The 27873-nt window shown below is 43.6% G+C and overlaps 1 protein-coding gene across 1 annotated transcript; it reads left to right on the forward strand.

Moving 5' to 3' along the window:
* The first annotated feature begins 7 nt into the window (after positions 1–7).
* LOC139923318 (mediator of RNA polymerase II transcription subunit 13-like) lies at positions 8–21990 on the forward strand. Its single transcript, XM_071914055.2, has 30 exons — positions 8–829; positions 1597–1831; positions 3087–3255; positions 7137–7282; positions 7417–7614; positions 7770–7964; positions 8130–8289; positions 8382–8489; positions 8622–9332; positions 9446–9662; positions 9987–10017; positions 10138–10259; positions 10367–10457; positions 10553–10761; positions 10858–11057; positions 12041–12933; positions 13061–13228; positions 13406–13629; positions 13756–13951; positions 14054–14432; positions 14848–15064; positions 17053–17244; positions 17374–17597; positions 17719–17861; positions 17976–18134; positions 18262–18444; positions 18621–18766; positions 19694–19858; positions 20214–20314; positions 21044–21990. The coding sequence occupies exons 1-30, from the start codon at positions 764–766 to the stop codon at positions 21174–21176; spliced, it is 6381 nt and encodes a 2126-aa protein (XP_071770156.1). The 5' UTR covers positions 8–763; the 3' UTR covers positions 21177–21990.
* Positions 21991–27873: the final 5883 nt, after the last annotated feature.

The following is a 27873-nucleotide window of genomic DNA, read 5'->3' on the forward strand; positions in this document are numbered from 1 at the left end:
CCATGAACTGAAATAATGGAAATCTGCAGGACCCATGGATCAGTCAGATAAGAGTAGCCGATGAGTGGTCTCGCGATTTTGGCATTTCATTCATTTTAAGAGTAGTTTCACTATGTCAGAGCATTATGGTGGTTTTAGCGAAAATGAGGGCGGTGTAGCTAATTGTTTTATTTAGCTAGCTAGCTAACGTTGGAGCTCTGGTATGTTAGCTTGTGTGCTAGCAAGCTAAGAGAGATCAGGGGGAGGGGAGAGTTCCTTTGCTTTGAAATTGTTTCAGATCAGCTAGCTAGCATTAGCATTAGCTAACCAGGGACTAAGCTTCTGAGGTGAAGTTTTTTAGCTTGCGATCTGATATTTTCATTGCGCACATAGCTTTCCTGGTGTTTGATTGGAGGCTAGTCTGTCCATGTCATGTTAACATTGTCTGTTTGACGTTAAGGTTATGTAGCAGCAAGCTGGCGGCTAACTAGATCAGACAATACATTTCAAATAGGATTGATGAATCGAATAGCTAGAAGCTTACAGTTTACGCTATCTGGTTGGCTGTCTAACGTTAGCTTCGCTATCCGGCTAGTAGTGGCTAGCGCCGGTTAGAAGTTGTGTCTGTGCTTGACTAGCGTTAGCTAGCTAGTTGGTAACGTTTGCGGTTTCACGGGATAATTACACCTAAATAGCGCTTTGCCTGCAAGTTAGCTAAATAAGTTATCACTCCTCATGGTGGTTGAGACAATGGACTCTAACGTTACAACCACGCAGTGAAAGGATGAGTTCGTGCTTTGTACCAAACGGGGCCAGTTTGGAGGACTGCCACTCCAACCTATTTTGCTTGGTAAGACACTCTGCTCTTTGCGCTAGCTAACGTTAGCTCTTATACTGGGAGGCCAGAAAGCCATTTTGGCTAATAAGGCAACAAGCTTTGTAACGTCAGTTGCAGACTGGCGTGAAGGCATCGGGCCTGCAACTTGCAAAATCGTGATCTAACTTTAATAACGGAGACAGCATACGCTGCAATATAACATTACAATTGGGTACTTGTTCTTGAATTTAGCATGATCATCAGTTTACACGGCATTGGAAACAAAAATGTTCAGCTAATGTTAGCTACAAGCTGGGTAACCGGTCAGGCCGATTGGCAAATGACACAAATAGAGTTTAGCACTCTATTTTTCCTTAATTAAAGTGACACTGCAATATTGACTGACCCATCCACACATCTTGGAGGATAGTGGATAAACCAAATAGTTGGTATTGCATATTATACCAGCTAATTTGCTTTTAGACAGACTTCCAGTGTTGCCTCAGCAGTTGTTTATAACTGCAGAGTAAATTACTGCATGGTAGTTATTCAGGCCTGATTGTGGCCTGACAATACTGCAAACTTTCCATGTTGTCAGTAAGCCTCAAGTTTTCATCTTTCCTAATTATGAGTGATTTTGTGTTTCACAGAGAAAGTAGTCTGCAGTTGCACATTACTGTGTATGCAGGGGGTGAAAGATACACATTTACTACGTTCTGTAGTCAACAGTGATTGGCTTTAGCGCTGCAGCTATGCAATGCTCTCTGTTCATTCTGGCATTGTTTCTCTCCATCTCTTAGGCTGATTTGACTGGAATAAAATGGAGGCGTTTTGTGTGGCAAGGACCCACCTCTTCACCCATCCTATTCCCTGTGACTGAGGAGGACCCTATCCTGTGCAGTTTCAGCCGATGCCTGGTGGCAGATGTGCTGAGTGTGTGGAGAAGGCACCACACCCCAGGTCGCAGGGAGCTCTGGCTCTTCTGGTGGGGGGACGACCCTAGTTTTGCCGAGCTCATCCATAATGAGCTCTCAAGTAAGTGCCTGTTGTGCTCCAGATGTTTTCTGCAGTCTCAGAATGCTGATTTGTGAATCTCACATTATCTTAATTGATTCAGCTTGAAATTTAATTCATGCAGCAGTTTAATAGCAGGCATAGTTGCACAAATACCCTAAATATGTGGACAGCTTAAAATAGTTTATTCTGTATTTTTGAACAAGCACATCTCTCTCCCAGAGGTAGAATCCAGAGAGTCAAGAGCCTAATCTGTGATGTTATTAAGAGACACTTTCTGCAGCTGCCGTATTGACAGTGAATAGCAGGAACAATTGGTGGATTTGTAGAATCTTTGTTCAAGCTTTTACACCCAAATGAGCTAACAGTGCCAACAAGTCTGAACTGTGGCATAGAATTCCACTTCTATTTTGATTATACAAAGCCTGACTATAATCAGCTGTGATAGCCTACATGACTTATGGCTAAGTCATCGATGTTAAACCAAGTCTCCAAGGCCCTCTGGAATCCATTGGGTCTCAGCCACAGATATGGAGCTGTAAGCTTTAGAGAGCAAGCTATCACAACACACAGTCTTGATTTTTGGATCAAGAATTAATTTACCCTTCGTTGCTACCAACATTCATATCTCTGGAAAATGCCCTTGTGTACCGTCACATAGACCACACAATCCGTCTCCTGTCTGCTGTCTGCTGTCTTCCAGGAGCTCCTGAAAGTGTTTCTTGATGACAACACAGATTGGTCTTTACTCTTCTGTTGACAGTCTTGACTGACATTTTCCTGTAGGCAACTAAACTGCGAAGATCATAGGAATAATAATGTAAATTCAGTTTTTAAGTTAGAAATTTACATTCAATCACGATGAAGTACGGCACTTTTGAAAACACAGTTGATGACGGCGGCGTTTAAGAAATGTCAACAAGAAGGCTTCACTTGGAGAACACATTCGGAACTTTTTCACAACAGATTTGCTTTGTATGAGAGGAAATGTTTCATTTTGCCACCTGAGTGACTCTTGCTCTGTTCTGGGTTACGTGTTTTGCATTGTAACCACTCAGCTGAACGCTGAAATCATGTGTTTTCCTTATGCTCATTGGGTTCACTGCAAGTATTACTGTAGTCTGCTGTCTACAGAGCCAAACTAAGTATCCCCATGGGTGTCGAACCCCATTTAGGCATACCACAACTGACAGTTAACATGAGGCAGTTGTCTTTACAAGACAGAAGGGAGAGTTTTGTCAAAAGCATCTGGGTTAATGTCTCTGCCTTGTTTCAGGTGAAGAGGATGGCGAGTGGGAGAGCGGGCTGTCCTATGAGTGTCGTACACTTCTGTTCAAAGCCATCCACAACCTGCTGGAACGCTGTCTCATGAACCGCAGCTTTGTCCGCATTGGCAAGTGGTTTGTGAAGCCCTACCAGAAGGAGGAGAAGCCCATCAATAAAAGGTATGCTCTGCTCCCTATAGCATATTGCAATGTCTTGTTGTATGACAAAGTCAGTGTTTGCTTAACTTTGGCCTGGGATCATGATAAGCATTTTTGTCAAACATTTTTGACAAGTTTCCAAGACGGAGCATGCTGGCATCTGTATTTTTAGGAGTTCACGTTTGTTTGTTTGTTTTTTCTGATTTTGTTATGGGTTTTATTCCTCATAGAGGTAGAAGCCCTTTTGTTTTGGTCAAGGTTTATTATTGTCCTTATGCTGTTCCTTCATTTTCTATTGAAAGACATTTTCAGAGTTTTGAGTGATCTACACCAAAGTTTCTCCTATCATTAATGGAGCAGAATAGAAAATCTGACCATTGTCCAACTAAATCAGTAAAAACAATGTGGTCAGTATCAACCAACAGACTTGCAGTGAGGTATGTCTTATCACAGATTGGGTATAACTCCCTTTATAGCATTCAGTCATCATGGCACTTGCCCTAGTGCACTTGTCCACATAGTTCATACCTCAAGCTAATTTCGAGACAGCAAATAGGGGGCAGCACAGTTGCTAAAGGTAAACATAAGGCAGCAAAATTTAATCTGGCAGACCAAATGTCATGACATGTAGTCTGAACTATGGCTGAATATTAGTCAAGATTTGGCGTATGTGGCCAATGTCTATCATAATTGCTTTTAAATGAGTTGGATTTACTTTGAAACTTGGTGGATTTGTTGGGAGCGATGTTTGAAGGATGCATGCAAAATTTTATGCAGATCCATCAAAGAGCCCCGTGTTAAAGAAATATTAAAGATGGATGAGTATTACGCATACTGCAGTTGTAACCGACTCATTGGGCAGATGTTCTCCTTGTTTTGAAACTTGCTTGAGTTTCAAAGCTTAAACATTCACGTAACAGTTCCTGGCCCCTGACGGCCTTTAATATTTAACATTCCCGTTTGGGATTGAACTCGAGAATTGCGGCTTGCAGCTGTATTGTGTCAACTGTGTTGTTAGAAGCTGACAGTTGTGTCTTTCCTGGGAATTAAACATCTTCTTTTTATTAACAAACAGAACACGCATCAGGCTTTCCTAAAACAGTGTAACAACGACACCACAGAGTAGCTAAGACTATTGACTGTGATGCAGTATCCCTTGGACTGAATTCATTTCTATGTATATTTTACACATGTTATACGCTCAGGTCAGCCATTTCTGACTAGGATTGTCTCAACTCATGGTTCTTCACCAAGTCACCAAGTTCCTGGAATTCTCTGAGCTGTAGACAGAGAAATCTTGGAGTCCTGGAATTTAATCGGTTCTGTTTTGACGTGATGGGGAATATGATGGGATTATTACAAATCGCTAATTACATCCTCAGCATTATGTATTTTTCAGCGGATTTCACATGTGAAATTCATGTAAAATAATAATCATCATCTGTTTTTACATGAAATGATCCCGTATGTTGCGTCAGTTCTCTTATGGGAACTTGGTCTATCAGATTAGTATAGGTAATGTAAGGTAAGGTAATGGAGCCACGCCTCCAGTGTAAGGTATTTACTATGATGTTGATACAGCAACTTTGTAAACTAGTCCGTGTTGTTGTGGAAATATAAAGTCGGTGCCTGTTTGCTCCAGCCTGAGGTGAACAAGCAGCAGCGCGCAAAGAGCTGTCCTGTTCAGAGCAGTGTGCCGCTCCACTATATTTCCTCACCTCTTCTACATAAGGCTAGTGGCATAGGTTTGGCTTCCCCTTGCACTTGAATGAGAGGGCTAGGGAATCCTGGAGTTCCCTGACAGGCTAATTTGAGCCTTGGCTTCTTGGCTCCGGTGATCCAAAGCAGCCTTGTGTTGTGTTTGATGCACAGCCCTTTTGCTCAGTTGCCTCTGGCAGCTTTGCCCGTGGTTTCAGAGTGTTTTAGTAGCTATAAAAGTATTGTTGTGTAGAACTGAGGCAATTGCTTGCTTACTGGTATCACTGTGTGTGTGTGTGTGGAGAATTGGCCCCTTTGGCTTCTGCTTTAGATGAAGACGTCTACAAGTGGGTGTTGAGGCAGCAGCGCAGCACCTCTAACAGAAAAATCTGGCAGTCTCACTGTCGCCTGCCCTCTCTGGCTGGTAAACAGGGCAGTCTTTGGAAAACGCTGAGTCTGCACTGTGGTTTTACAGCAACCATGTCAACAAGGACTATTTTAGTGCATTTACTCACATGGCCTTCCAGAACTAGTTAGAAAATAAAGATGGATGTTGTTTTAACATTTCAAGGCTATAATAATCGGCCATGTTTATTTATAACTCACATTTTGGCCTGTTTGTTGAGTGTAGGTTTGATGCAGGGTCAAACTGTGCTGGAGCTGAGACTTGAACTTGAAGGTTTTAGCCGGCCTCCATGGCCATTTGGCCCTTGTCTGTGTAAGCAACAATTGCCACCTGGAAGCACAGTTTAATGGCATGGATCAAAGTGCGCAGCCAAATATGCTAGGAATTGGAGCTCTCACATCCTCTCTCTCTCCCTCAGCTGTCTCCTCTCCTCCCTTTTCATTCCTTCCCCACGTTCTTGAGTCATTCCTTCACTGTGAGCTGTCTCTGTGGTGGGGAGTACGCTGTTAACTGGAATAGCCTGCAGGGTTTACATTAGCTTTCTGTTACTGACAGTGAGGTGAGGCTGGTGCCAATTCAGTGTTTCCCACAGAATTTGAATGTATTTGTGGTGGTAGGTGGTGGTGGGGGTGGGGGGTGGTTGAGTGCCTTTTTATTCTTGTATTCTCTTATATTGTCAATATATAGGCTAATATCAATAAAGGATCCCATTACCTGGATGGCTGAAAAATTATCTAATGTACTCCATTTTAAATAGTTCCATTTGTCAAACAAATAACTAACCTGTATACCGGTATATCTAAAGTACTTTGTGTCAAAGATGACATAACTTAAAAATATAAACAGTGCTTGCTTTTGTCTACAAGGTGAAGAATAGAAATGAGACCCCTTTTACAGAGAAATCTGCTTTTCTGCCCCTCTGCCCTGCTGCATCTCTCTGTGCTGTCAGTCTCTCCTGTATCTTTACATCGTTACATTACAGCCTTTGATATTATTATCTAACGTTACTCTGTTTTACTGCTCAGCAGCTCCTCTGGTCCAGACTGTCCTGCTCCTCCTCAGGACCAGTCCTTTTCCTTCTTTGAAAATATTTTTCAATATTAATCTGGATTGAGGGAGCAAACATTCAGAGTCAGAGTTAAAAAGTTAATATTAACGTTATCAGTCCACTCAGTGGATACTGACTAGCAGCTATCCCTCACGCGTGTGCAGTGGGAGGCGAACAGACGGGTCCGGTGAGAGAGCGAGAGAGAGAGACAGAGGCCGAGCAACACAGAGAGAGAGAGAGAGGGGGAGTGAGAGACAGAAAGAGAGAGAGAGAGAGAGATCGCGTGGAGCAATTAGGGGCTGAGCGAATCAATGCGCTACATGCAGTTCTACGATTAAATAGTGAAAAAAAAAGAAAATTTGTGGCGGTCGGTGCTGATATTGTGGCGGCCTGCCACAAAGTTTTCTATGTGTGGGAAACCCTGGAGGGGAAGAGCGAGGGGAGATTGTCCACTAGTTAATCGATCGCGGATGGCGTCGTTCTCTCAGACGGATAAAAAAATTAAAATAAGAAATGCTAAAATGGGTCGCCAAATATACTTTGGCGGCCGTTAATATACCTGGGCGGCCCGCCCAAGTAAAGTCTGCGTGTGGGAAACACTGCAGTTGTTGGTGGATGAGCTGGTTTTGTCAAATGCTTACTTAAAAATAACTCCATGCTCACTTTTTCCCTTAATGATGCGGCTATGCATGCAAAACAATCCCTCTAACTCTTACAATGACTCACGTTTTTCTTTCAATGTCCTCGCAGTGAGCACCTGTCGTGTGCCTTCACCTTCTTTGTACACGGCGACAGCAATGTGTGCACAAGCGTGGAGATCGCCCAGCATCAGCCTCTCCAGCGGCTGAGCGAGGAGCACCTCAGCCTCGCCCAGCAGAGTTCCAGCCCCTTGCAAGGTAGGAACTCACCAACTTTGCACCATAGTAACATTTTACATGAAGATGCTGCATCTTTACCTGTATGCATTTCAGCTGGGGTTTATCAGGGACTATATCTTAACTAAGTATACCGACTCCTCTCTCCACTCCAGTCATCCTGAGCCCCTACGGCTTGAACGGGACCCTCACAGGCCAGGCCTTTAAGATGTCAGACCACCCTACCCAGAAGCTCATTGAGGAGTGGAGGCAGTTTTATCCCATCAGCCCCAGTCCCAAGGAGGTCCAGGAAGACAAGATGGAGGATACGGACTGGGAGGACGACTCGGTGGCTGCTGTGGAGGTCCTCGTCGGTAAGACGGTCTGAGGTCATCATGTTAGAATAGAGGGTGACTTTTGTCCATGCGAGTTACCAAATGCAAGGGAGAAAGTTGGTGCTTACTGTGCATTTCACGTGGAGTTAGAAGTTGTGGAAATACACTAACAGGTTGTTTTTGTTCTGTTCCAGCGGGAGTGAGGATGGTTTACCCTGCCTGCCTAGTGCTTATCCCCCTGTCGGACCTGCCTGCTGTGGTCCCCCAGGGCTCAGCCAACACCTCAGGAAGCCTGTGTGGCGCTCAGCAGGGCCAGGCTGCTCACAGAGACCCTGCCATGTCCTCTGTCACTCTAACTCCTCCAACGTCACCAGAGGAGGCTCAGACCGGTAAGACCGATAGCTGCATATTTACTGGAATGCAACCCCGAAACAGTGAACCTGCAAAAGACGGAACAGTTCAGTACATTAACCTGTTGTCCAGCCTGTATTTTCTGTGAGATTCTGCACACTCATTGTATTGCACTTGTGGGTTTATATTTTCTTCCCTTACAGATTATCAGCCTGCCCAGAGGTGGCTGAAATTGTCCTCTGCGTCTGACGGCTACAGCTCTAACAGCGGAGGTCTCCATGGGGGCAAAATCCCTCGCAGGCTGGCCAGCCAGGTGGTGGAGTCTGTGTGGCAGGAGTGCAACATCAACCGTGCCGAGAACAAGTACGCTCAGCTTTTCTCCTCAGAGTCAACACTGCCAGTCAAAGGAGTACCTCTGTGCTCAAAGATAAAATCTGTATCTTTCCTTTTTATAGGAGGAAGTTTTCTACCTTGACCAATGGGACCTGTGAGGAGGAGGCAGACAAAACAGGACTTTGGGATTTTGTGGAGTCGACTCACAGGGCACATTGCAATTGCTCAAGGTATTTTAAGTGGACCGCATTTACAAGTGACTGTATTTGTTTTTGTTTTATTTAATACTTGATAGCTTCTATAACCGCTACCACTGTTAAAGAAAGCATTTCAAATGCATTTTTTTGTTGTCCTCACCTCAGGCATAAAAACCAGAAACAGCGATCCAGCAGCACCTCAGGACACCCACCTTCATCGGGGCAGCCCCCCCAGCCGGCCCCCAAGCACAAGTTGGGTGAGAAGTTGGAGAAGGGGGAGAAGCAGCAGAAGAGGCCCCAGACGCCTTTTCACCACCGCAGCTCTGTGAGTGAGGAGCAGTCCCTAGAGCCGCAGGCCCAGAGGCTCTGTCTACGATCGCAGGACGAGGGATCCTATCCCAGCCTGCACCACGTGGACACAGCCCCCTCCAAAGCGCCTACGCTGCACACCCACGGCCCCCCTGCCGACCTGGCCGGCTCCCCCCAGCCCCCTCCTCTCAGCCCCCATCCCTGCGACCACGCAGAGGGCGACCCAGGTGCCATGAAGAGCTCTTCCACACCCATTCACCAACCCTTCTACCCCCCGTCAGTGGAGCCTTGTCTGCTGCCCCAGAAGGCCTCATCGGAGGAACCTCAGCTGGAGCCCATGTCTATGCCTGTGCCCTTCCCCCCGGCCTACACCGAGACCCTGGAGCCCACTGTGTTTGTGGGCTCAGCCATCAACCCCCATGAAGATTCCACCCACAACCCCTGGAAGTACTTCAATCTGCCGAGGAAGAAGGCGTCCGACTTCCTCACACCCCAGCTACCTGTGGACAAAATACGAGATGATTCTGGAGGAGGTGGAGGAACAGACAGCGTGGTGTCTGTCACTGAGTGAGTATTTTAAAATTAATCCCCACTAGCATAAAAACAGCAACTATAGCTGTTTATTTAAAGAGTATGCTTGCATCAGTCTGAGCATCTCTGCGCTGTTCATCTCCTCTCAGGTTAATGTCGGGCTCCACGCAGCCCCTGAAGGTGTCTCAGGAGCTGGTTAAGACGTACGCCCAGCGGAGAAACAGCCATCTTGCCTCCGCCTCAGGAGACGGAGAGCACAGTGAAGAGCCAGACCCTTATGCCTTCGTAGAGGGAGACGAAGAGTTCAGCTTCACTGAGAAGAAGGACAAGGCTGGGGCAGAGAGAGAGGGTGGCAAGAAACACAAGGTGGGCTCCTAACCAGCCACAGGGCATTGAACCCAGTCAGTTATGTTTTTTTTCTATTATGTATTCTATATATTGACCCTTGGTGCTACATACTAATAACTTTTTGAGTATCACAAAGTGTGCACTCCAAATATTCCAGTATTATTATTATTATGAGTAAGATACGGGTTGTGTAATCGAATCATTCCATGTATCATATTGCAACAAAGCTCTTTTTCCAAGTAAGCACACTCCAGTTAAAACAGGTGTTGTAGTCATATTATTGGGATTGATGGAGCATGTGTTCTAGAATATTAAGATTGCTCCTTTCTTTGTTTGATCCAGGGTGACGATGTAATTGGGACTTCAGCTGATGGTGAGAATGTCTTCCTTTTGTCCTGCTGTTGCCTAATTTTACCAGGCATTTAGAGTTTTGAATTGCTTTGATTAGGGTTTTGTGCCATATTCAATATCTCTCTGAATTTTTGTGGCGCAGATGGCCAAGGATCCTCAGGCAGTAAACCTTCAGCCTCGACCAGCTTGATCCATGAGAACGACCTGGCTGTGTCCTTCAGTGACCTGGACAAAATCTTCAATTCTGATGAAGATGAGCTAGCAGTCAGTGTCATTTTGAATACATTAGCCCCTAAATTGTACAATATAAAATGGCAGTAGTCTGTGTCAAAGCAGCTACCAAACCCTACCTTTTTTTTCTGTTCACACAGCCTGGATCCAGAAGGGCTGGTGTTGGTACAGAGGACAAGTTTGGCTGTAAGGAAGCTAAACCAGCCACTTTGGATCCCCTGTCTTGCATAAGTAAGAAGCCTAATTAAGCATCAGCGGATCATTATACAAACTTGTACATATGCCTTCCCAGGAGAGGTAATAACTTTTGCTCCTCTTTTCTCCAGGCTCAGCAGACCTGCACCAGATGTTTCCCACCCCCCCTTCCCTGGAGCAGCACATCATAGGTTACTCTCCCATGAACCCCGGGGGCAAGGAGTACGGTAGCCTGGAAGCAGGGGCGGGCCTCAACCTGTTGGATGGCAGCCAGCTCAACAACCACTTTAAGATGGAGGTGGAAGAGGGTTTCTGCAGCCCTAAACCCTCTGAAATCAAGGTATGCCATTTATTACATCTGCAGTAGTTTTCACTGTTTTTAAATAGCCTTCATTATTATTAACTGGTGTCCCTTTCACACCATCTCTGCTTTCAGGACTTCTCTTTTGTGTACAAGCCGGAGGCATGTCAGCCATTCATAGGCTGTACCATGTATGCGCCTCTGAAGGCCCTGCCCAGCCAGTGTCTGTTGCCTATCAAGCTGCCAGAAGACTGTGTGTACACGCCCAGCTGGACCCTGGGCAAAATGGAACTGATACCCCCAGTGTCATCCATGACTCTCCTCACCAAAGACAGGTAAATACATTTAGCATCGCCAACAGGTCGGGGCTGTGCTTTTAAGTCACGGGTGGCCGGCAAAACAGAAAACCTACTAAATAGACCACAGTGTTTCCCACAGGTTGTCAGTTTACTTTGGCAGCAGCAGGAGGGCGTGTTATTGATGACTTGTCATTGTCATTTTATTTAGAACACCCAGTAACTCATTTTTTCAGGTACTAAAGTGTCTCAATGCAGTAATCTAAGCTAATGGCACTACAACATTATCTGACTGTGATACTTCCATCAGATTATGGACTATGGTCTTTGTAGTTAAAACTCCATGAGAGACCCGCCAGCTTCATGCATTATCGCAACCAAAAATTTAATTTCCCTGGGTGGGGTTTCTGTGTTTGAAACTTGTCTTCATGGTCAGTTATGCAAGTATGGAAAAATGATGTTGTTCAGTCCCGATACACATGTGGCAGGACACATGTACTTGTAGTTGTAGTTGTAGTTGTAGTTGTAGTTGTAGGTGCCACTGTCATTTACGGCTGCACAATTGTGTATGATCATAAATTGCAATTTTAGTTTCCAGGCTTAATAATTGGCTAATTTCACTTGGCATGCCCACTGTAGTGGAAAATTGTCAAGATGTTGATATAAGATGCAAAAAGTGCAATACAATAATTTTGTCACTGAAAACCTTGAGACTAGTAATTGCAATTTACAATATGTAGCCACATATTTAGGATTATCATTTGTAGCCATTATTGTATCATTTCACATATTTTAATATTTGTTGTTGTGAAGAATATACTTAAGCCATACAGTGATATGGCCCAGCTGATGGTTATATTACCCTGCCACTTTCAGTATATATATCATCTTGAACACTGACAAAAATCTTCAAATCCAGTTAAGAAATTAAGGTCTGGAAAAGCCATTTTGACACCGAAAATGTGTAGGAACTCTGGTAGAATCTGAACTTGGTCTAATCATTGTGCTTTTCCCTGTGTCAGTAACATCCCCAGTGTGGAGCCAGACTACAGCCAGAGCTACACCCCTCAGACCCACACGCCCTTCATGTCCAACAGCGCCCCTCCCAGCAACAGCGGTGCAGGCATCCTGCCCTCCCCAGCCACGCCACGTTTCTCCGTCCCCACCCCTCGTACGCCTCGCACTCCACGGACCCCCCGCGGCCCATCCAGCGTCCAGGGCTCCCTCAAGTACGACAACTCTGACCTTTACTCACCCGCCTCCACCCCCTCCACCTGCCGACCCCTCAGCTCAGTGGAGCCGGCCACTGTGCCCTCCATCCCCGAGGCTCACAGCCTCTACGTCACCCTCATCCTCTCCGAGTCGGTCATGAACCTCTTCAAGGACTGCAACTTCGACAGTTGCTGCGTGTGCGTCTGCAACATGAACATCCGGGGAGCCGACGTTGGGGTGTACCTCAATGACAACGGCGAGGCCCAGTATCCCTGCACTTGTGGCTTCAGCGCCGTCACCAACCGACGCTTTGGCCAATCCGCCGGTCTCTTCCTGGAGGACGAGCTGGATGTGGTGGGACGGGGCTCGGACGCCAGTCGGGACACAGAGCGGAGTTTCGAAGAACTGCGAGCTACATCCATGCACAAGGCTAGCAGCCTGAAGGAGAAGCCTCCAGATGAGCTCATTCTGCTGCTGCAGGACCAGTGCACCAACCCGTTTGCCCCTATGGCGGGTGTGGAGTATCCCAAGCCTGTGAGTGCAGCCCCCAGTTCTTTCCTGCGGGTTGAAGAGAGAGACTGTTATAATGACTGCTACATGGCGCTGGAGCATGGCAGGCAGTTCATGGACAATATGTCAGGAGGCAAAGTAGATGAAACACTAGTGAAAAGCACCTGTCTTCATCAATGGCCAAAACGCAAATGTGAGTTTTTCTAAATTTCACCGACAAGTTAACATAAGATTATTGTCCTTTTTTCCTTCCTACTGCTTGAAACCTGAAACTTGATCATGCTAAGTCTCCCTTCCCTTTGTTTCTCCACTCCCTGAAGCTACAGATATGAGCAAGTTATTCTCTCAGGACGTCCTGCGGGTGTTGTTGTCCCTCCAGCCTGTGCTGCAGGACACCATTCAGAAAAAGAGGAGTGTGCGCTCCTGGGGCGTGCAGGGACCGCTCACCTGGCAACAGTTCCACAAGATGGCAGGGAGAGGATCCTATGGTAAGTGTAAAGCACACCTTATCAGACTGATCCATAACAGATTAGAGACCAATTATAGGGTGTTTTGGTGCTTCAGTCTTCAAATACACATTCCATTTACTCCTGACTGCATGGGATGAAATGATCAATAGTTGTTGCAAGAGCCAAGGCTAAACCCTGATCGTCTTTTCACCCCAGGTACAGACGAGTCTCCAGAGCCCTTGCCCATCCCTACCTTTTTGGTGGGTTATGAGTATGATTTTGTGGTGCTGTCTCCCTTTGGGTTGCCCTACTGGGAGAAGCTTCTGCTCGATCCTTTTGGCTCCCAGAGGGATGTGGGATATGTTGTCATCTGCCCAGAGAATGAGGCTCTGCTCCGTGGAGCCAAGACCTTCTTCAAGGACCTGACTGCTGTGTATGAGGTGTGCAGCTGGCAGCTAATGAAACTCATCTTTCTTGCCCTGACATGCCCACAAAAACACAATTTCAGGTTCTAATGAAATGTAATGACGATTTCATTTCTCATTCACTCCCATTTTTCTCGACAGGCATGCCAGCTTGGGCAGCACAGGCCCATCTGTAAGACTCACCCAGAGGGCATGTTGAAGGTCGGCACCACAGAGGGCAGGAGCATGGCAGAGCAGCCCCTTAGCGAATGGTTCCTTAAGATGGCTGCCAGAGACGGGAACAATGAAGCCTTTAATAAGCTCAAACTCTTTGCTCAAGTGTGCCGCTATGATCTGGGTAACACACCTTTTTATTAACAACATTTCAAAGCCAAAGTCAGGTCACGTGGCTTATAAAAAACCAAGGCTGATCTCCTATCTCATCTGTCACCTCTTTCAGCTCCATACCTGTCGGACCAGTCTCTGGACAGCTCTCTATTGTCCCAGCGCAGCCCCACTGTGGCCTCCTCCTCCTCCCAGACCTCCAGCTCTTCCAGCACCTCCTCAGGACCCCAGAGCACCAACACTACCAACTCCAGCACCAGCTCTGCCCAGCCTGCCCAGGTCAACAGCACCCCTCCCTCCTCCTCCTCAGGCCCCCAGACCATTGGGGGAATGGCCTCGGCCAAGCCAAGCTCCTACGCCCCCTTTGGGACGGCAGGCGTGCAGGGCAGCACGTCTCAAAACGGACCCCAGTCAAACCCCCAGGGACCAGGGGGTTTGGGGGAAAACGGACCGTCTGCCAACCAGCCTCAGGGGCCCACTGAAACACCAGAGAGGTAGGTTACTGCCATATACACTGCAAGTCAAAGGTTTGGACACACCTCATTGAATGTACTGTTTTTCTGATGCCTATGTATGAATTTCTTTCCAAAGCCTTTGCCTTTCCATCACGGCAAGGGGTGGCTACTTTAAAGAATCTAAAATATAAGATAGTTTTGATTTGTTTAACACTTGTTTGATCACTGCAAAATTCAATTTGTGTTGTTTCATAGTTTTGATGTCTTAACTATTATTCTAAAATGTGGAAAAAAGTAAAAATTAAGAAAAATGTCTGTGTCCAAACTTTTGACTGGTAGTCTAGGTCAGTTGCTCATCAGTTGGGAGTGATTTAAATTCTCATGAAAATCTCACAGCTAAACTGAGTGTGTACATAGCCGGCCTGCTGATCAACTGCCTCACTTTCCCTAACAGCACAATGGAGAGAGACAAAGTGGGCAAGCCAACAGACGGGGAGTCCCATGCTGTTTCTTTCCCGCCTGCCATCGTGGTGTACATCGTAGACCCCTTCAGCTACGAAGACGCAGACAGAGAGGTCCACTCAAGCGCCTACTCACTGGGTCTGCTGCGCTGCTACCTGGAGATGCTCCAGTTCCTGCCTCCTCACATCAGAAACGCTGTCTCCGTACAGGTACAGAGCTCGACACTAAAGTCACACGGAAACAGCATTTTGATGGTTTCTTGCTTTTGTAATTCATCGTATTTTGGGTTAAAACATGAATGTTGGGGCAGGACATAACTCAGAGGGACTGTTCAAAAGTGGATGGGTTGGACCAGAACAAACCTGTTGCATACTTCTTGTAGTTGGTGAAGCAAGCAAGTATGCTTCACAAATGCTTGACACATAATCTCGAGCTGTCCCAAATTCCGGTTTCTTCAAAATGAATAAATTCCAGCCACCTGGAATTGGTGTCTAAGGAAAACAAAGTGGAATTTTTGAGCGTAAACACCCAAAAATGCGCTGCTGTAACATGTTGCCCCTCGTGTCACTTTGAAAGTTGTGAAGTTGCAGGTTTTATATGATGGTAGGAGCGGGTAAATTTTGATGATAACTGTTACCAACACTGTCAACATGAAAATTTTCATCACCGATGTTGTAGTCAAAAATAACCTGTTAACTCCTACATTGCTCTTCCTGATTATGGCTATGTTTTTGGTTTGTTGGCAACACAAAAGTAGGAAAATAGTTCATATCCCTCAATCCAATTCCATCAGAAATGTCCACAATGTGGTGTTGCGTTACCACTCCCTCAAACATGTCTCCAATAGAAGTGAATGACTTTGTATTATAACCGAACAGACAATGAATCGTGAAAGAAGCGTTAAGACGGGCAAGTGAAACTTTGTCTCATGGGACAAAAATCACTCGTACAATCAGTTGACTACTTCACAAAGGAATCTGCTGCTGTGCTTAATGAGTAAGGCCTCCCTCAGTTTTGGCTAATCTGTCCCCTTTGCTTATTTATGAGATGCAGCAGTGCAGGTTGACAGCAGGCACAAAGGGAGGGTGAGAATGAGCAGGGGACCCATTAGTGGAGACTAGCAGAGGTGGTAACTGCCACACCTTTGATATGCAATGATTACACGATTGCATCAATATTCCAAAGGGAATTTTGAACCACTAGAGGGGCCAAAAGGCTTTTGTGTACCAGAGTTCAAAATGAGTAATTTGCACAGTAATGCCAGAATTTTGGACAGGATTGGTGTCCTTCCTACCGAGCATAATGATTTGTTGCACATGGATTTTTGGCTGATTCTTTACTTCAAAATATAATACAGCTGAAATGCATTTTATCAGATTTCACCCAAAGTTTGATGTGTGGAAACTGACTTCAGAAAACTACATAAAATGCCTCCTTAGTGGAGTAAGCATCACATTGAAGACCACATGCATGTTAATATTCACTTTCAGATGATCACAACATGCGTGCTTCCTTAGAAGATGGATAACTTGTCACTCATCTTTCTCTGTAATTGTACACAAATTGTTGATGCATAGCTAAATTCTAGCCTGTATGCAGACAAGGCTCTAATGACGAGGTGATTTGAGATTCACACATTATGTTACATGTGCTGTGCTGTTATGTTTGCATGTTTGTCTCACGTCTAAATGGAGCAATTTACTCAGTAATGGAAGTTGAAAGATATTTTGGTGGCATTAGAAAATTTGGATAGTGAACCTAGATACTGAGAATTAATAGCACAGCACTGTTCAAAGCTTTTTTTACAAAGTTTTTTCACTGCCCTCTTGGCTATTATTGCTATAATAGCCAAGAGGGCGGTATAATAGCAAGTGAAATTTAATTGACCAGACATTGCACTTCTGGCTGAAAATGATTTAAGGCAACATTAAAGGGAAACTCACTGCCATCCACAATTTTCCAGCAAACCAACCACCAACCCAATCAAAGGCTCACCAACTGCATTAAGTGATCTTTGCATACAGAATCATATGGCAGGCATCCAAAATCCAAAAGAGTAAGACTGAGTAGAGTACATAACCAACAGTTGCTCTCTCTGCCTCTGGACCAGATTAGCACCACAACAAATGCTGAGATTTAAAATTACATGAGATGCCTGTTTAAAATAACAGTATACGCTTTTTTTTTTTTTTGTCAGATCATTCCCTGCCAGTACCTGTTGCAGCCTGTGCACAGTGGGGAGCGGCACCTCTATGGCCAGCACCTCAAGTCCCTGGCCTTTTCCGTCTTCACTCAGTGTCGCCGGCCTCTGCCCAACTCCACCAACTTCAAGGCCCTGACTGGCTTTGGCCCCGGTCTTGCCATTGACATGGCACTCAAAAGCCCAGAGGTAATTGCCACTGTGGTTGCAGCTGTGACTCGTGAAGGAAGCCAGCTGAAAATTAGTTGAGAAATCTGTGTTTGGATCCTCTTATTTTGTTGATTTTTTTTTTTTTTACCATCTTTTCCCGTTGCACAGAGGCCTGAGTGTCTGCGTCTGTACACGCCCCCCTTCATCTTGGCGCCGGTGAAAGACAAGCAGACGGAGCTGGGGGAGACGTTCGGCGAGGCGTCCCAGAAGTACAACGTCCTGTTTGTAGGCTACTGCCTTTCCCATGACCAGCGCTGGCTGCTGGCCTCCTGCACTGACCAACATGGAGAACTGCTGGAGACCTGCATCATCAGTATCGATGTGCCCAACAGGTACTCACACCCACACACACACACGGTTCATACGCAGATCCTGCAGTATAGCCAGTACTCTAATGGATGTTGACATAAAATTGTGTCTCTGTTCTAAGTGTATTTGCTGTGTTTGGTGCAGGGCTCGCAGGAAAAAGGGCTCAGCCAGGCGAGTGGGTTTGCAGAAGCTGTGGGAGTGGTGTCTCGGACTGGTGCAGGTGACCTCACTGCCATGGAGGGTCGTGATTGGACGGCTTGGCAGAATGGGCCACGGCGAGCTGAGAGGTACATATTCATTTCAAATATCTGCATTGACTGTACAGCATGCAATTGACTAAAGCCTTATGTACTTGAATGAACACTGATGAAAATCTCAAACTTAATCTCTCCATGTTGCAGACTGGAGTATTCTGCTGAGCAGGAGGAACCTGCAGTCTCTCAGTAAGCGGCTGAAGGAGACATGTAGGATGTGTGGCATCTCTGCTGCTGACACTCCCAGCATCCTCAGCGCCTGCCTGGTTGCCATGGAGCCCCAGGGCTCCTTTGTCATCATGCCAGGTAAAAGCAACTGACTGTTGTTTTCACTTTGTAACAGAGAGACACGTTAATAGTTTGTTTTTAATTAAGTCATTCTTAATCCTAATCTGACCCTTCTCTCCATGTGTTTCTTCCCTCTCTCCTCTAGATTCTGTGTCGACAGGTTCGGTGTTTGGTCGCAGCACCACGCTCAACATGCAGACGTCCCAGCTGAGTACGCCTCAGGACACATCTTGCACACACATCCTGGTGTTCCCCACCTCAGCCATGGTGCAGGTCAACACTAACACCACCGAGCCCATTGACATCAACTTCAATCCCATCAATCCTGGTACGTACCGCAGCGGACAAGGCCTCAAAAGAAATGCAAAGTCTATTATCTTATTGCCCAACATCCATGAAATGTTGAATAATGGATATTGCATACTACTCATGTCATGACTGCAAAGAAAGCTTATTTCACATCAGTCGAGAGCTCATTCAGGGAACTGACGTTTTTCTCTGCAGACGGATCTGACGGAATGGGCATCTTTGACCTGTTTGACAATGACATGGTGGATCCGGACCTCATCAACATCCTGCCCAACTCCCCCACCACCTCGCCTGTACACTCTCCTGGCTCCCACTACCACCAGGGGGGAGACGGCAGCAAGGTCAGTCTCCTTTTTATAGTTCATCATTTCCGCATGAAAACATTAGCTCCGCTCACGACTATCATGGACTTGATCTACCATAAACATCATTTGCCTGTATGGCAGGTAGGGATGGGAACTGAGACCCGGTTCCGGTGTTTCCAGAACTGACTAGATCAAAACACGCTTGCCTTGTCAATCCTCGCTATCGATTCCTATACATTTAATGCTTGTTTTTTTCCTTAAATAGATAAAAATGCCCAATTTTTAAATCACTGTTGAATTGTCTCACTCTCCATTCTTTCCTCATCTGCTGTGTGTGCAAGTGACTGCCAAGTAGTGATGTGGCACAGTGAGGCTCAGGGGGAGCAGAGTGTGTGTGTGAGAGTGTTGGGGAGCAGTTTCCTTGTAGCTGGAGTGCGGCACAGCATAGCAAACGTGGCAAATGTTAGAAAAGAAGAGATCAAAAGTATGGCTATACTTCTGTAAAGACACATTTAGTTTGATGCTACATGATTCAGTTACAAGGCAACTGTTCTCAGGCCACAGAAAACACAATACACACTGTCCCTGAGCTCACTACATCACGTCACAAACTCAGTGACTCACACACACACACAGTGTACATTTGTGAGATGTGCGTACAGTTTTGAGTCAGGGTATTATGAGTAATACACTAATAAAACAGTTTGAGGGTTTTGTAGTTGGTTTTTTATTATCTCTAATCTGGGATTGGTAGCAGAATTTCAATCAATTCATGTTCAGACTTCGTTCATGTTCAGAGAATCATTAATGCATCAAATCATTCAGAAGGAATCATTAAGGAATGGACATTGATAAAATCTTATCAATACCCAACCCTAGTGGCTGGAATGAAATTATAACCCAAAAGACATGTTGTAGAAAACGAGTATTGTTTTATTCATTGTGTTCGTTGATGTCCTGCAGGGCCAGAGTGCAGATCGTATGGAGTCCCACGAGGAGGCTCTGAACATCCTGCAGCAGCCGATGGCACTGGGCTACTTCATCTCCACAGCCAAGGCCGGACCGCTCCCCGACTGGTTCTGGTCAGCCTGCCCTCAAGCCCAGAACCAGTGCCCACTCTTCCTCAAGGTAGATCAGCACCACATCTCTGCAGACCCTGGTTAAATAGTATTTATAGTGAATTCTTAACAAGTATTTTCACCTTCTTGGAGCACCAGAACAGTTTGGCTTGTGTCAATCACAGAAAAGTGTATCAAACTGACTTGGAAGTAGACTGAACTTGTTGTGTCTAATGTGGCAATCTCTACTCATCCAGTTCTCCAAGCAGTAATAAGACAAATGCTAAGAATTATTTGCTAATACTATCGGTCTCAGGTCTGTATGTCTGATAGGTAAACTGCCACTCGAACCCAAAATTATGTTAGATACATTCATGTAAAGACTTGTATTTTTCTTCATTTGTATCTGTCTTTCCCTTTCCCAGGCCTCTCTGCACCTGCATGTGTCTTCTGTCCAATCCGATGAGCTTCTGCACAGTAAACACTCCCATCCGCTGGATTCTAACCACACCTCTGATGTGCTCAGGTACGCTGCTCGGTTCAGACGGATCCGTAAAGTTTAAGAATAGTTGAACTACACTACCAGTCAACTGTTGTGACGCACCCATTTTTCTTTATTTTTACTATTTTTCACATTGTAGAATAATGGTAAAGACGTCAAAACTATGAAATAACACAAATGGAATTATGCAGTGACCAAAAAAGTGTTAAATCAAAACTATCTTATATTTTAAATTCTTTAAAGTAGCCGCCCTTTGCCTTGGTGGAAAGGCAAAGGCTTTGGAAAGAAATTCATACATATTCATCAACTTTACTATTTATATTTTATTATATTTAAACAAATTTCAAGCATTTAAGCATAAGCCTATAGATCAAAATGGCTTTAAGATAATGAAAAACATAATACATTCAATCAGGTGTGTCCAAACGTTTGACTGGTAGTGTATACATTAAAATGAGGGGAATGACGTGTGTTTAATACTTTGGACATTGAGACACTTTTTAATCGTTTTATATTTATATTGTTATATTGTTTATGTGCATTGCCTATATCCTTTCTGCACTATTCTTATTTTATCACTTTTTATTACCTTCTCTTTGTTCTGCTACTGTACTGTACATTGCTGCCGTGACACCCGAATTTCCTCTACAGGATCAATAAAGTGCATCTTATCTTATCATATCTTATCTTATCTTATCTTATCTTATCTTATCTTATTAACATTGGTGTGTCTGCTTTCTCCCCGTTTGACAGATTTGTGCTGGAGCAATACAACGCCCTCTCCTGGCTGACATGCGACCCTGCAACCCAGGACCGGCGCTCCTGTCTGCCTGTTCACTTTGTGGTGCTCAACCAGATGTACAACTTTATCATGAACATGCTCTGAACTCTAAGGGGATCTAACTGCTGAGGTTTGAGCTGACGGATCACTCGGTATCATCATGGATTGTTTTTTTGCTACAAAGGATCCCAGGACTAAATGGACCTCACGCTCCATCAGGGTAGACGTGGAGAATGCACTTCCCTCCCTGGTGTATCTCTCACAACACTGACTGACTGGAAGTTTCCAATCAATGAATCAATCAATCAAATGCCAAGAATCCATTTTAGCATTTTGGATGATCAAGGGACGTTTCATAAAGGAGAATAAATTGTCTTTTTAATGACTGTAGATTGCAATCTATGAAATTTTATCCTAATGAAATGCCTGCATATATTATTTATTGTAAGTTTTTAAATGTGGAATTTTTAATGCTTAATATCTTTTATATATTACAAATCCTAGAGGGTGTGTATATTGCCATCTCACTGTAAAGGAATTGGTTTAAAAAGTGATGTAATTTTCTCAATTACAATACGGAAACCTGTTCAAGTGAATTTGCTGTAGATTGCTTTTAGAGTATTATTTTTTCAAAGGGTACAGACCTTTTTATTGCCACGCTGTAAAAATGAAGTAAAGCTGGCCTGGGCATTTGCGTCCCACCCAATGAGTGGATGAGACTTACCTCTCTGTCTGCTTTGGTGCCAGAGTCTCTCGCACAGTAACTCAATGAGCTCTGAAGAGGAATAAAAGGTACATTGTCAGATTATATATTTTATATAACAGATTTAGGTAATTGTGTGTGTATATGTGTACATATAATTGTGTGCCGCTACTGATGGTGCAGCTTCTGTTTTAGGAATAAAGTGCGTCTACCTATCGTCTTTGTTGCCTTTTTCACACACTTGGACTCAACAGTTGGGGACAATTGAATAGTAGTAAGTAAGTAAAGTTTATTTATATAGCACCTTTCACAGAACGAAGTCACAAAGTGCTTCACAGGAGTAAAATAGTTAAAATAAGACCATCAATAGCTGGTGTGCAACCACGACCGATTCAAACAGAAAATATCAAGTAGGAGATGCTGATCCCTTTTTCCTCTCTCATTAGCTCCATTTATTTTTACTTCACTCATACTATGGTCAGAGGAATATTGTAAAGGCTTTATGCCCCTGATAGGAATTTAAACTCATTCTGCTGTTCGCATTAGAAATTGCCCTGGAGAAGTCAGCTAAATGCCTTAAATGTAAAACATCTATTTTCATCGATGTGAATTGACATAATTTCCATATGCGTAAAAGAAGCTGCTGTTAGTTGATTGGTTAGTTTTGGCACATCAGGGAGTTGTGGGTTATGAGGGGTAATGGGGTCACGGCCGGGTAAAGACTCTTCCTCAATGGCGCGGCGGTTTTAACCCTGCCCGTACTAAAAGGATTTGGCTGGTTAGTGAGAATGGCATTAGCTAATCAAGGAGAACATGTCATCACAAAGCCTCATCCAATCACCGCCTTACGTTCTGCTTAATGGGATCCAATGGAAGAGTAGCCCAATTTGTCTGGGGCCGTTCAGGACAGAGCTCATGCCAAACCCCAGAATTCACAGAATCCATGGTTAGCGAACTTGTTTCAGTATTTAGAAACACTACCTCAGTAAACCCAAACAAATGGGTCGCAGCCATAATAGGAATTACTCTATTTTTCTAGCCAGCAGATTAGATTCTGGTCTACATGTTCGGGGCCATCTGTGGCACCGTGTTGAGCTCTACTGTCTTTAGATTCTGAGCTTTTCATTGATATTACATGCAGCTGCCGTCACATTTGGCTAATTTTGATGATGTCATCAAGAGAGTTTTTGGGGGAAGGAAAATCCAACCCAAGTTTCAGAACAATTCCAGTATTGATTTGTGAAAATTAAATCTTAACTTTCACAAATCAAAACTGGAATTGTTCAAGTATGCTTCATCCATGATCAACCTGTACGCTGACAAATGTATAAGAATTATAGTATTGATTGACAGCATAAATTAACACTTTAATGAACTGTTTATCATATTAGTTTGCAATGTCTATGATTTTCATTATTTGACTTGAGTGTAATCTAAGAACCAGATAAAACTGGAATGTATCGATGAAACAATCTGATGTGCCCCAAAAAATCAGTCTGTGTAAATGAATCTGTATATAACGCCACTATTAGTATGGTAGAGTAACAATAATGTTTGCATTACCCAAACAAGGCATTTTTATTCCTATATAAATACAATAATCCTTTATGTATATATATACATATATATATATATATATATATATATATATATATATATATATATATATATAATATTAGACAGTACAGGGATGAGGGGTCAGGTTGAACTGTCAAGCAGAATCTGAGTGAGTTTTGGTGGGTAGAGCATCCCCATTGGGACCACCCATGCAAAAAATGTATGCACTCATACAGGTGCTCCAGGTGCTCTGGAGAAAAATAATATGTTAATAGGGACTTGAGGAGTTGTATTTTTTATTCTGTCTGGTCTGCGATTTCTATCCAGATACTCTTATTTGTAAAACTCTGTTGTCACATAAGCTCTCTTTCTCTAAACCAAATCAGAAGGGTTTAGGAGGCTAATGGGATTAGAGTAAGCCATTAGGAGTAGTTAATGGTCTTTCCTAGTGTTGGTAAGTAACATTGACTAAATGAGCAGGGGCCACAGACAGCTAACACTGGCTTACAGCAACAGGTGGTCCCATGTTGAATTGAAGTTATATATCTGGAGAGAGAAGGGACACTGAATTCACCCATCAACTGTATGGATCAGTGCATTAAATGTGACTTGTCATATGTCATATTTTAATATATATCAATGCCTATACAAACATAAATGTACATGTGTAACCAGACCCACAGTATAGTGTCCAATACAAGGGAAACCGTCCTACAAACCATCAACAAGGTGTTTGTAGCCCGAAGTATACAGCAGCACTCTCCCATGTTTGATGGAGCAAAACAAACATATAAAAAGTAACACATTGTGATTTGTTTGTTTTTCTGTTTTTAATTGTTTGTGTCCTTTTTTTGCCCAATAAAGGATTTTGTGACAAATTTGTTAATAAGCACTTTCTAAAGAAATTATAACACACCTAGCCTGTGTGTGTGTGTGTGTGTGTGTGTGTGTGTGTGTGTGTGTTTGTGTGCGCATGTGTATGAGGAAGAATGAGAGTGGGAGGGGGAGAGAGAGAGAGAGAGAGAGAGAGAGAGAGAGAGGGAGAGAGAGAGAGATAAGGGAGGGGAAAGGGAGGACATATAGGAAGCCTTTCTTTTCACTCCAGTGACTGACTGCATGCTGGAGGAGCTGGATGTTATTCACTGGATAAAAGCCCTGAAACATCAGGAGCTCAAGAGGTTTTTCACTTGTTTTCTTCATTTAGGTAAGAAACTGCATATACTGACAGAATAGAACAGATTTGTTTTTGGCTGAACCAGAGAATACTGCTATAGTGAACGGTGAGATACATGCTTATTATTATGTAAACACACTGTTCTCATTTAACACCAGAGCCGCGTTTTTTTTTTTTCAAATGCACATAAGGTGGTTCAGTGTTTGCACTTGTAAAAAATGATCATCCATAGAGCGTAGATCATTCAAATAGCAAAACTTAAAACTTAATTTAACTTAACTTAGAAGCACAAATGTTTTTTTGGCTTACAAACAAGAAGGATATCTGATATCTCATCTTCTGGGCACTTTGTTAAATATACAGTGATTTATCAAGTTGATATCAGGGCAGTACAGAATTTTGTCTGTTAAATGTCATTATAATCTGGAAGGTAAATGGAATTATTCTATAAACTTCTGACAGCTGACTGCTGATGTATAGGTCTGTTAGGAAAGCATGAAAAGTATGTCAAGACTTTAGAGAGGTTTTGAAATACATGGCATGCATCATACTGTATATGTATGTTTTGTCTTAAAGACGAGTATCGGCGGCCCGTGTGCACTTACATGACACAGCTAGATGTTCCTCATACCTCATTCACTCTACTTTGTGCCCAGCCAAAGCTCCTAACAAACAGCTCCTTTATGAGATTAAGAGATTTCTCCGGCACGCTGACATGGACGAAATTTAGAGAACAGAGGGTGTTTAACCTCCAGCTAATCTCGTCTTTATGAGAAAGGAGGGATCAGGCGATTGGATTGCCGCGGCCTAGAGGGGTTAAAGGGGCATCGACACAAACATGCCAGCAGGATGGTGGGGATACTCAAAGCAGAATGGAAAGTACCTGGATGGCATCAGGTTGGCATTATCAAACACAATCTGTCTGCCACCAAATGAACCACTTTTGAACAACAGCATAAAAAGAATAAGAAGAAAGGTTGAATTTGGAGCAAATTACTTGCTCTTCTACTGGTCTGTTCAGATCTGAGGAGTAATCTGCTGAGTTAATGAGTTCCTTAATCCAGTAATTGATACCCACTAATTAATTGGAAATCCTATTATACTATTTATAGACACTTTCGGGGAAGATGTGTGCTTATATATGTGTGCTAAACAGTAACCCGAAACAAACCCTCTTAGGAAAAGATGGTATTTCACAGAGGGACCATCTGTCTTCTTTCATTTATATGCAGGGAGGGAGGCAAGAGATCCGAACAATTACAACATTAAGAGTCACATAAAGCTGTACAGAATGAAAGAAAGACAGATTAGAAAAAGAAAGATTTAAGATCCACTGGGTCTTTTTACTTTTTACTTTACTGATTTATGTGTACAGAAAGATTTCTTAAAATACACAACGTATTCATAATGTATCACAGTAATGAATTCTTCTAGTCTATTCTGTTTCTAGCTCATGTTCACAGTGGGTGCAACAGATGTACTGCATATCACATTGTTCAGTGTTCACTAACAGCATTACTAATCATGTGTCCTTGGAACGGACGGATCCCAAATTAATTAAATGGATTGGCACCGGCACACAGAACGTCTTCAATTGGATTACATGATGCAATCTAACAAGATATAGTCATTTTTAGATGCCATATCACGTCAACATCTCTGACGAATCTCCCATATATTATTCAATTTAATTAATTATTATTAATATTTAATAAAGAAAAAAAAAAAACAGAAGGAAAAGATAGGGAAGAAAATGTGAGGAAGTAGGAAAAGGGGTAAACAAGAAACAACCCCTTTTTACTGATTTTATGGGGGGGGTTATGAAGTAAATTGCAGGAAATTATTATATGCATATTTCTGCGAATATTCACAGAAATAGTTTGATATTGTTTCTGTTTGTTCCTTGACTGAAGGCTGATCCCTAATCAGGTGACAGAAGACTTGGCATCAAGAGGAAAGCTCCATCTTGCCAGTGAACTGGACCACACCACTTTGGTCCAGTATGTTTGCAGCTTCCGCAGCTCTTCAGCCAGCCTCACTGATCCCAGGGTCCAACCCACTGATGCCAGTCCCCCAAGTTCCAAAAAGGACTTCCCAGTCAGGTATACACACACCTACATGCTCAGTTTTTGACATTATGAAACCTCAACATGTTTTTATTACAACATACTAATACTACATCCTATTGTTCTGTTAGAGTTGCAATATTTGACAGTAAAATGAAGTGAGCTTTATTCTTCCTAAATGAATACTTAGTAAATACAGTACATGTTGTGTGTCTCTCTGTGATCTTACCCTCTAGAGTACAACATCCCGCATCCTCAGGAACTGACAGCACACTTGCTGGCCTCTCAGCAGTCCAGTTCCTGCGTTCACACCCAGGTCCATCAGCACCAACACACGCATCAGCACACTCACCAGCACTCCTTCACTCCCATGCTTCACCATTCCTCTGCCATCTTACCTGCTCCATCTATAATGGGGACCCAGGACAGTCATGTAAGGAGATGTGCTGTTGTATTGTGTCTTTTCATTGCTTGACCGATTCCCAACTAAAGTAGTTCCTCTCTACAGACACAACATAAGCCACCCTTTATCTCCGCTTAGTCATATCACTATTTCTAGAAATGTCCACCCTTTCTATCTTTTTTGCCACTTATCCATTAAGCATAATTTCCAAATTAATTCCCTTTCACCTCACTCTACAGCTCATCCAGCCCCTATCCAGAGGGACACCAAAGCTGCCCTCCTTCATCCCCTTCACAGCCTTCCACAACACCTCGCAGGGAGCTTTCCGGCCAAAGGTGTGTCCATGATGCATCAAACAAAAACGGACATGTCAATACACTTGTAGCATATACAATCAGATTGAAAAAATATTTTCTTGCCTGTTGCCTGTTATAGTTCAAAGGTCAGTCAGACTGTGAGAGGAAAAAATAGTTTACTTTAGTGAATCAGTTCTTTTACTTTTTGGTACAAACTTTTGACATTGTTTCTTCTTCTCAGAAACGAGGGAGGTGGGGTGCAAAGCATGTCTGCATTGCATGGCAGATCTATTACCATAAGCAAGTTCAGGTAACCATTAAATGGATCAAACTTCTTGTCACATAACCTAGAGTGCATTCAGAAAGTATTCAACCTTTACTTTTTCCACATTTTGTGGTGTTACAGCCTGAATTCAGAATGGATTGAATTAGGACTTTTGTCTCGATACACAATAAGACAAAATGTCACAAATGGAGTTTTTACAAATTAATTAAAAATGAAAAGCTGAAATGTTCTGAGTCAATACATATTAAGCAGCTTTGCAGTGACACTCACATTGAGTCCACCTCTGGCCAATTCAACTGATTGAACATGTCTATGTA

The sequence above is a fragment of the Centroberyx gerrardi genome, chromosome 6 (genome assembly GCF_048128805.1).
Source record: "Centroberyx gerrardi isolate f3 chromosome 6, fCenGer3.hap1.cur.20231027, whole genome shotgun sequence".
Lineage (NCBI taxonomy): Eukaryota > Metazoa > Chordata > Actinopteri > Beryciformes > Berycidae > Centroberyx > Centroberyx gerrardi.

Bases quoted from the DNA above. Each gene is read 5' to 3' on its own strand.
- LOC139923318 (XM_071914055.2), top strand. From the start codon at position 764: ATGAGTTCGTGCTTTGTACCAAACGGGGCCAGTTTGGAGGACTGCCAC. The intron at 7,965-8,129 runs GTAAGACCGATA...CTTCCCTTACAG, and splicing joins ACCAGAGGAGGCTCAGACCG to ATTATCAGCCTGCCCAGAGG. The intron at 20,315-21,043 runs GTACGCTGCTCG...CCCGTTTGACAG, and splicing joins CACACCTCTGATGTGCTCAG to ATTTGTGCTGGAGCAATACA.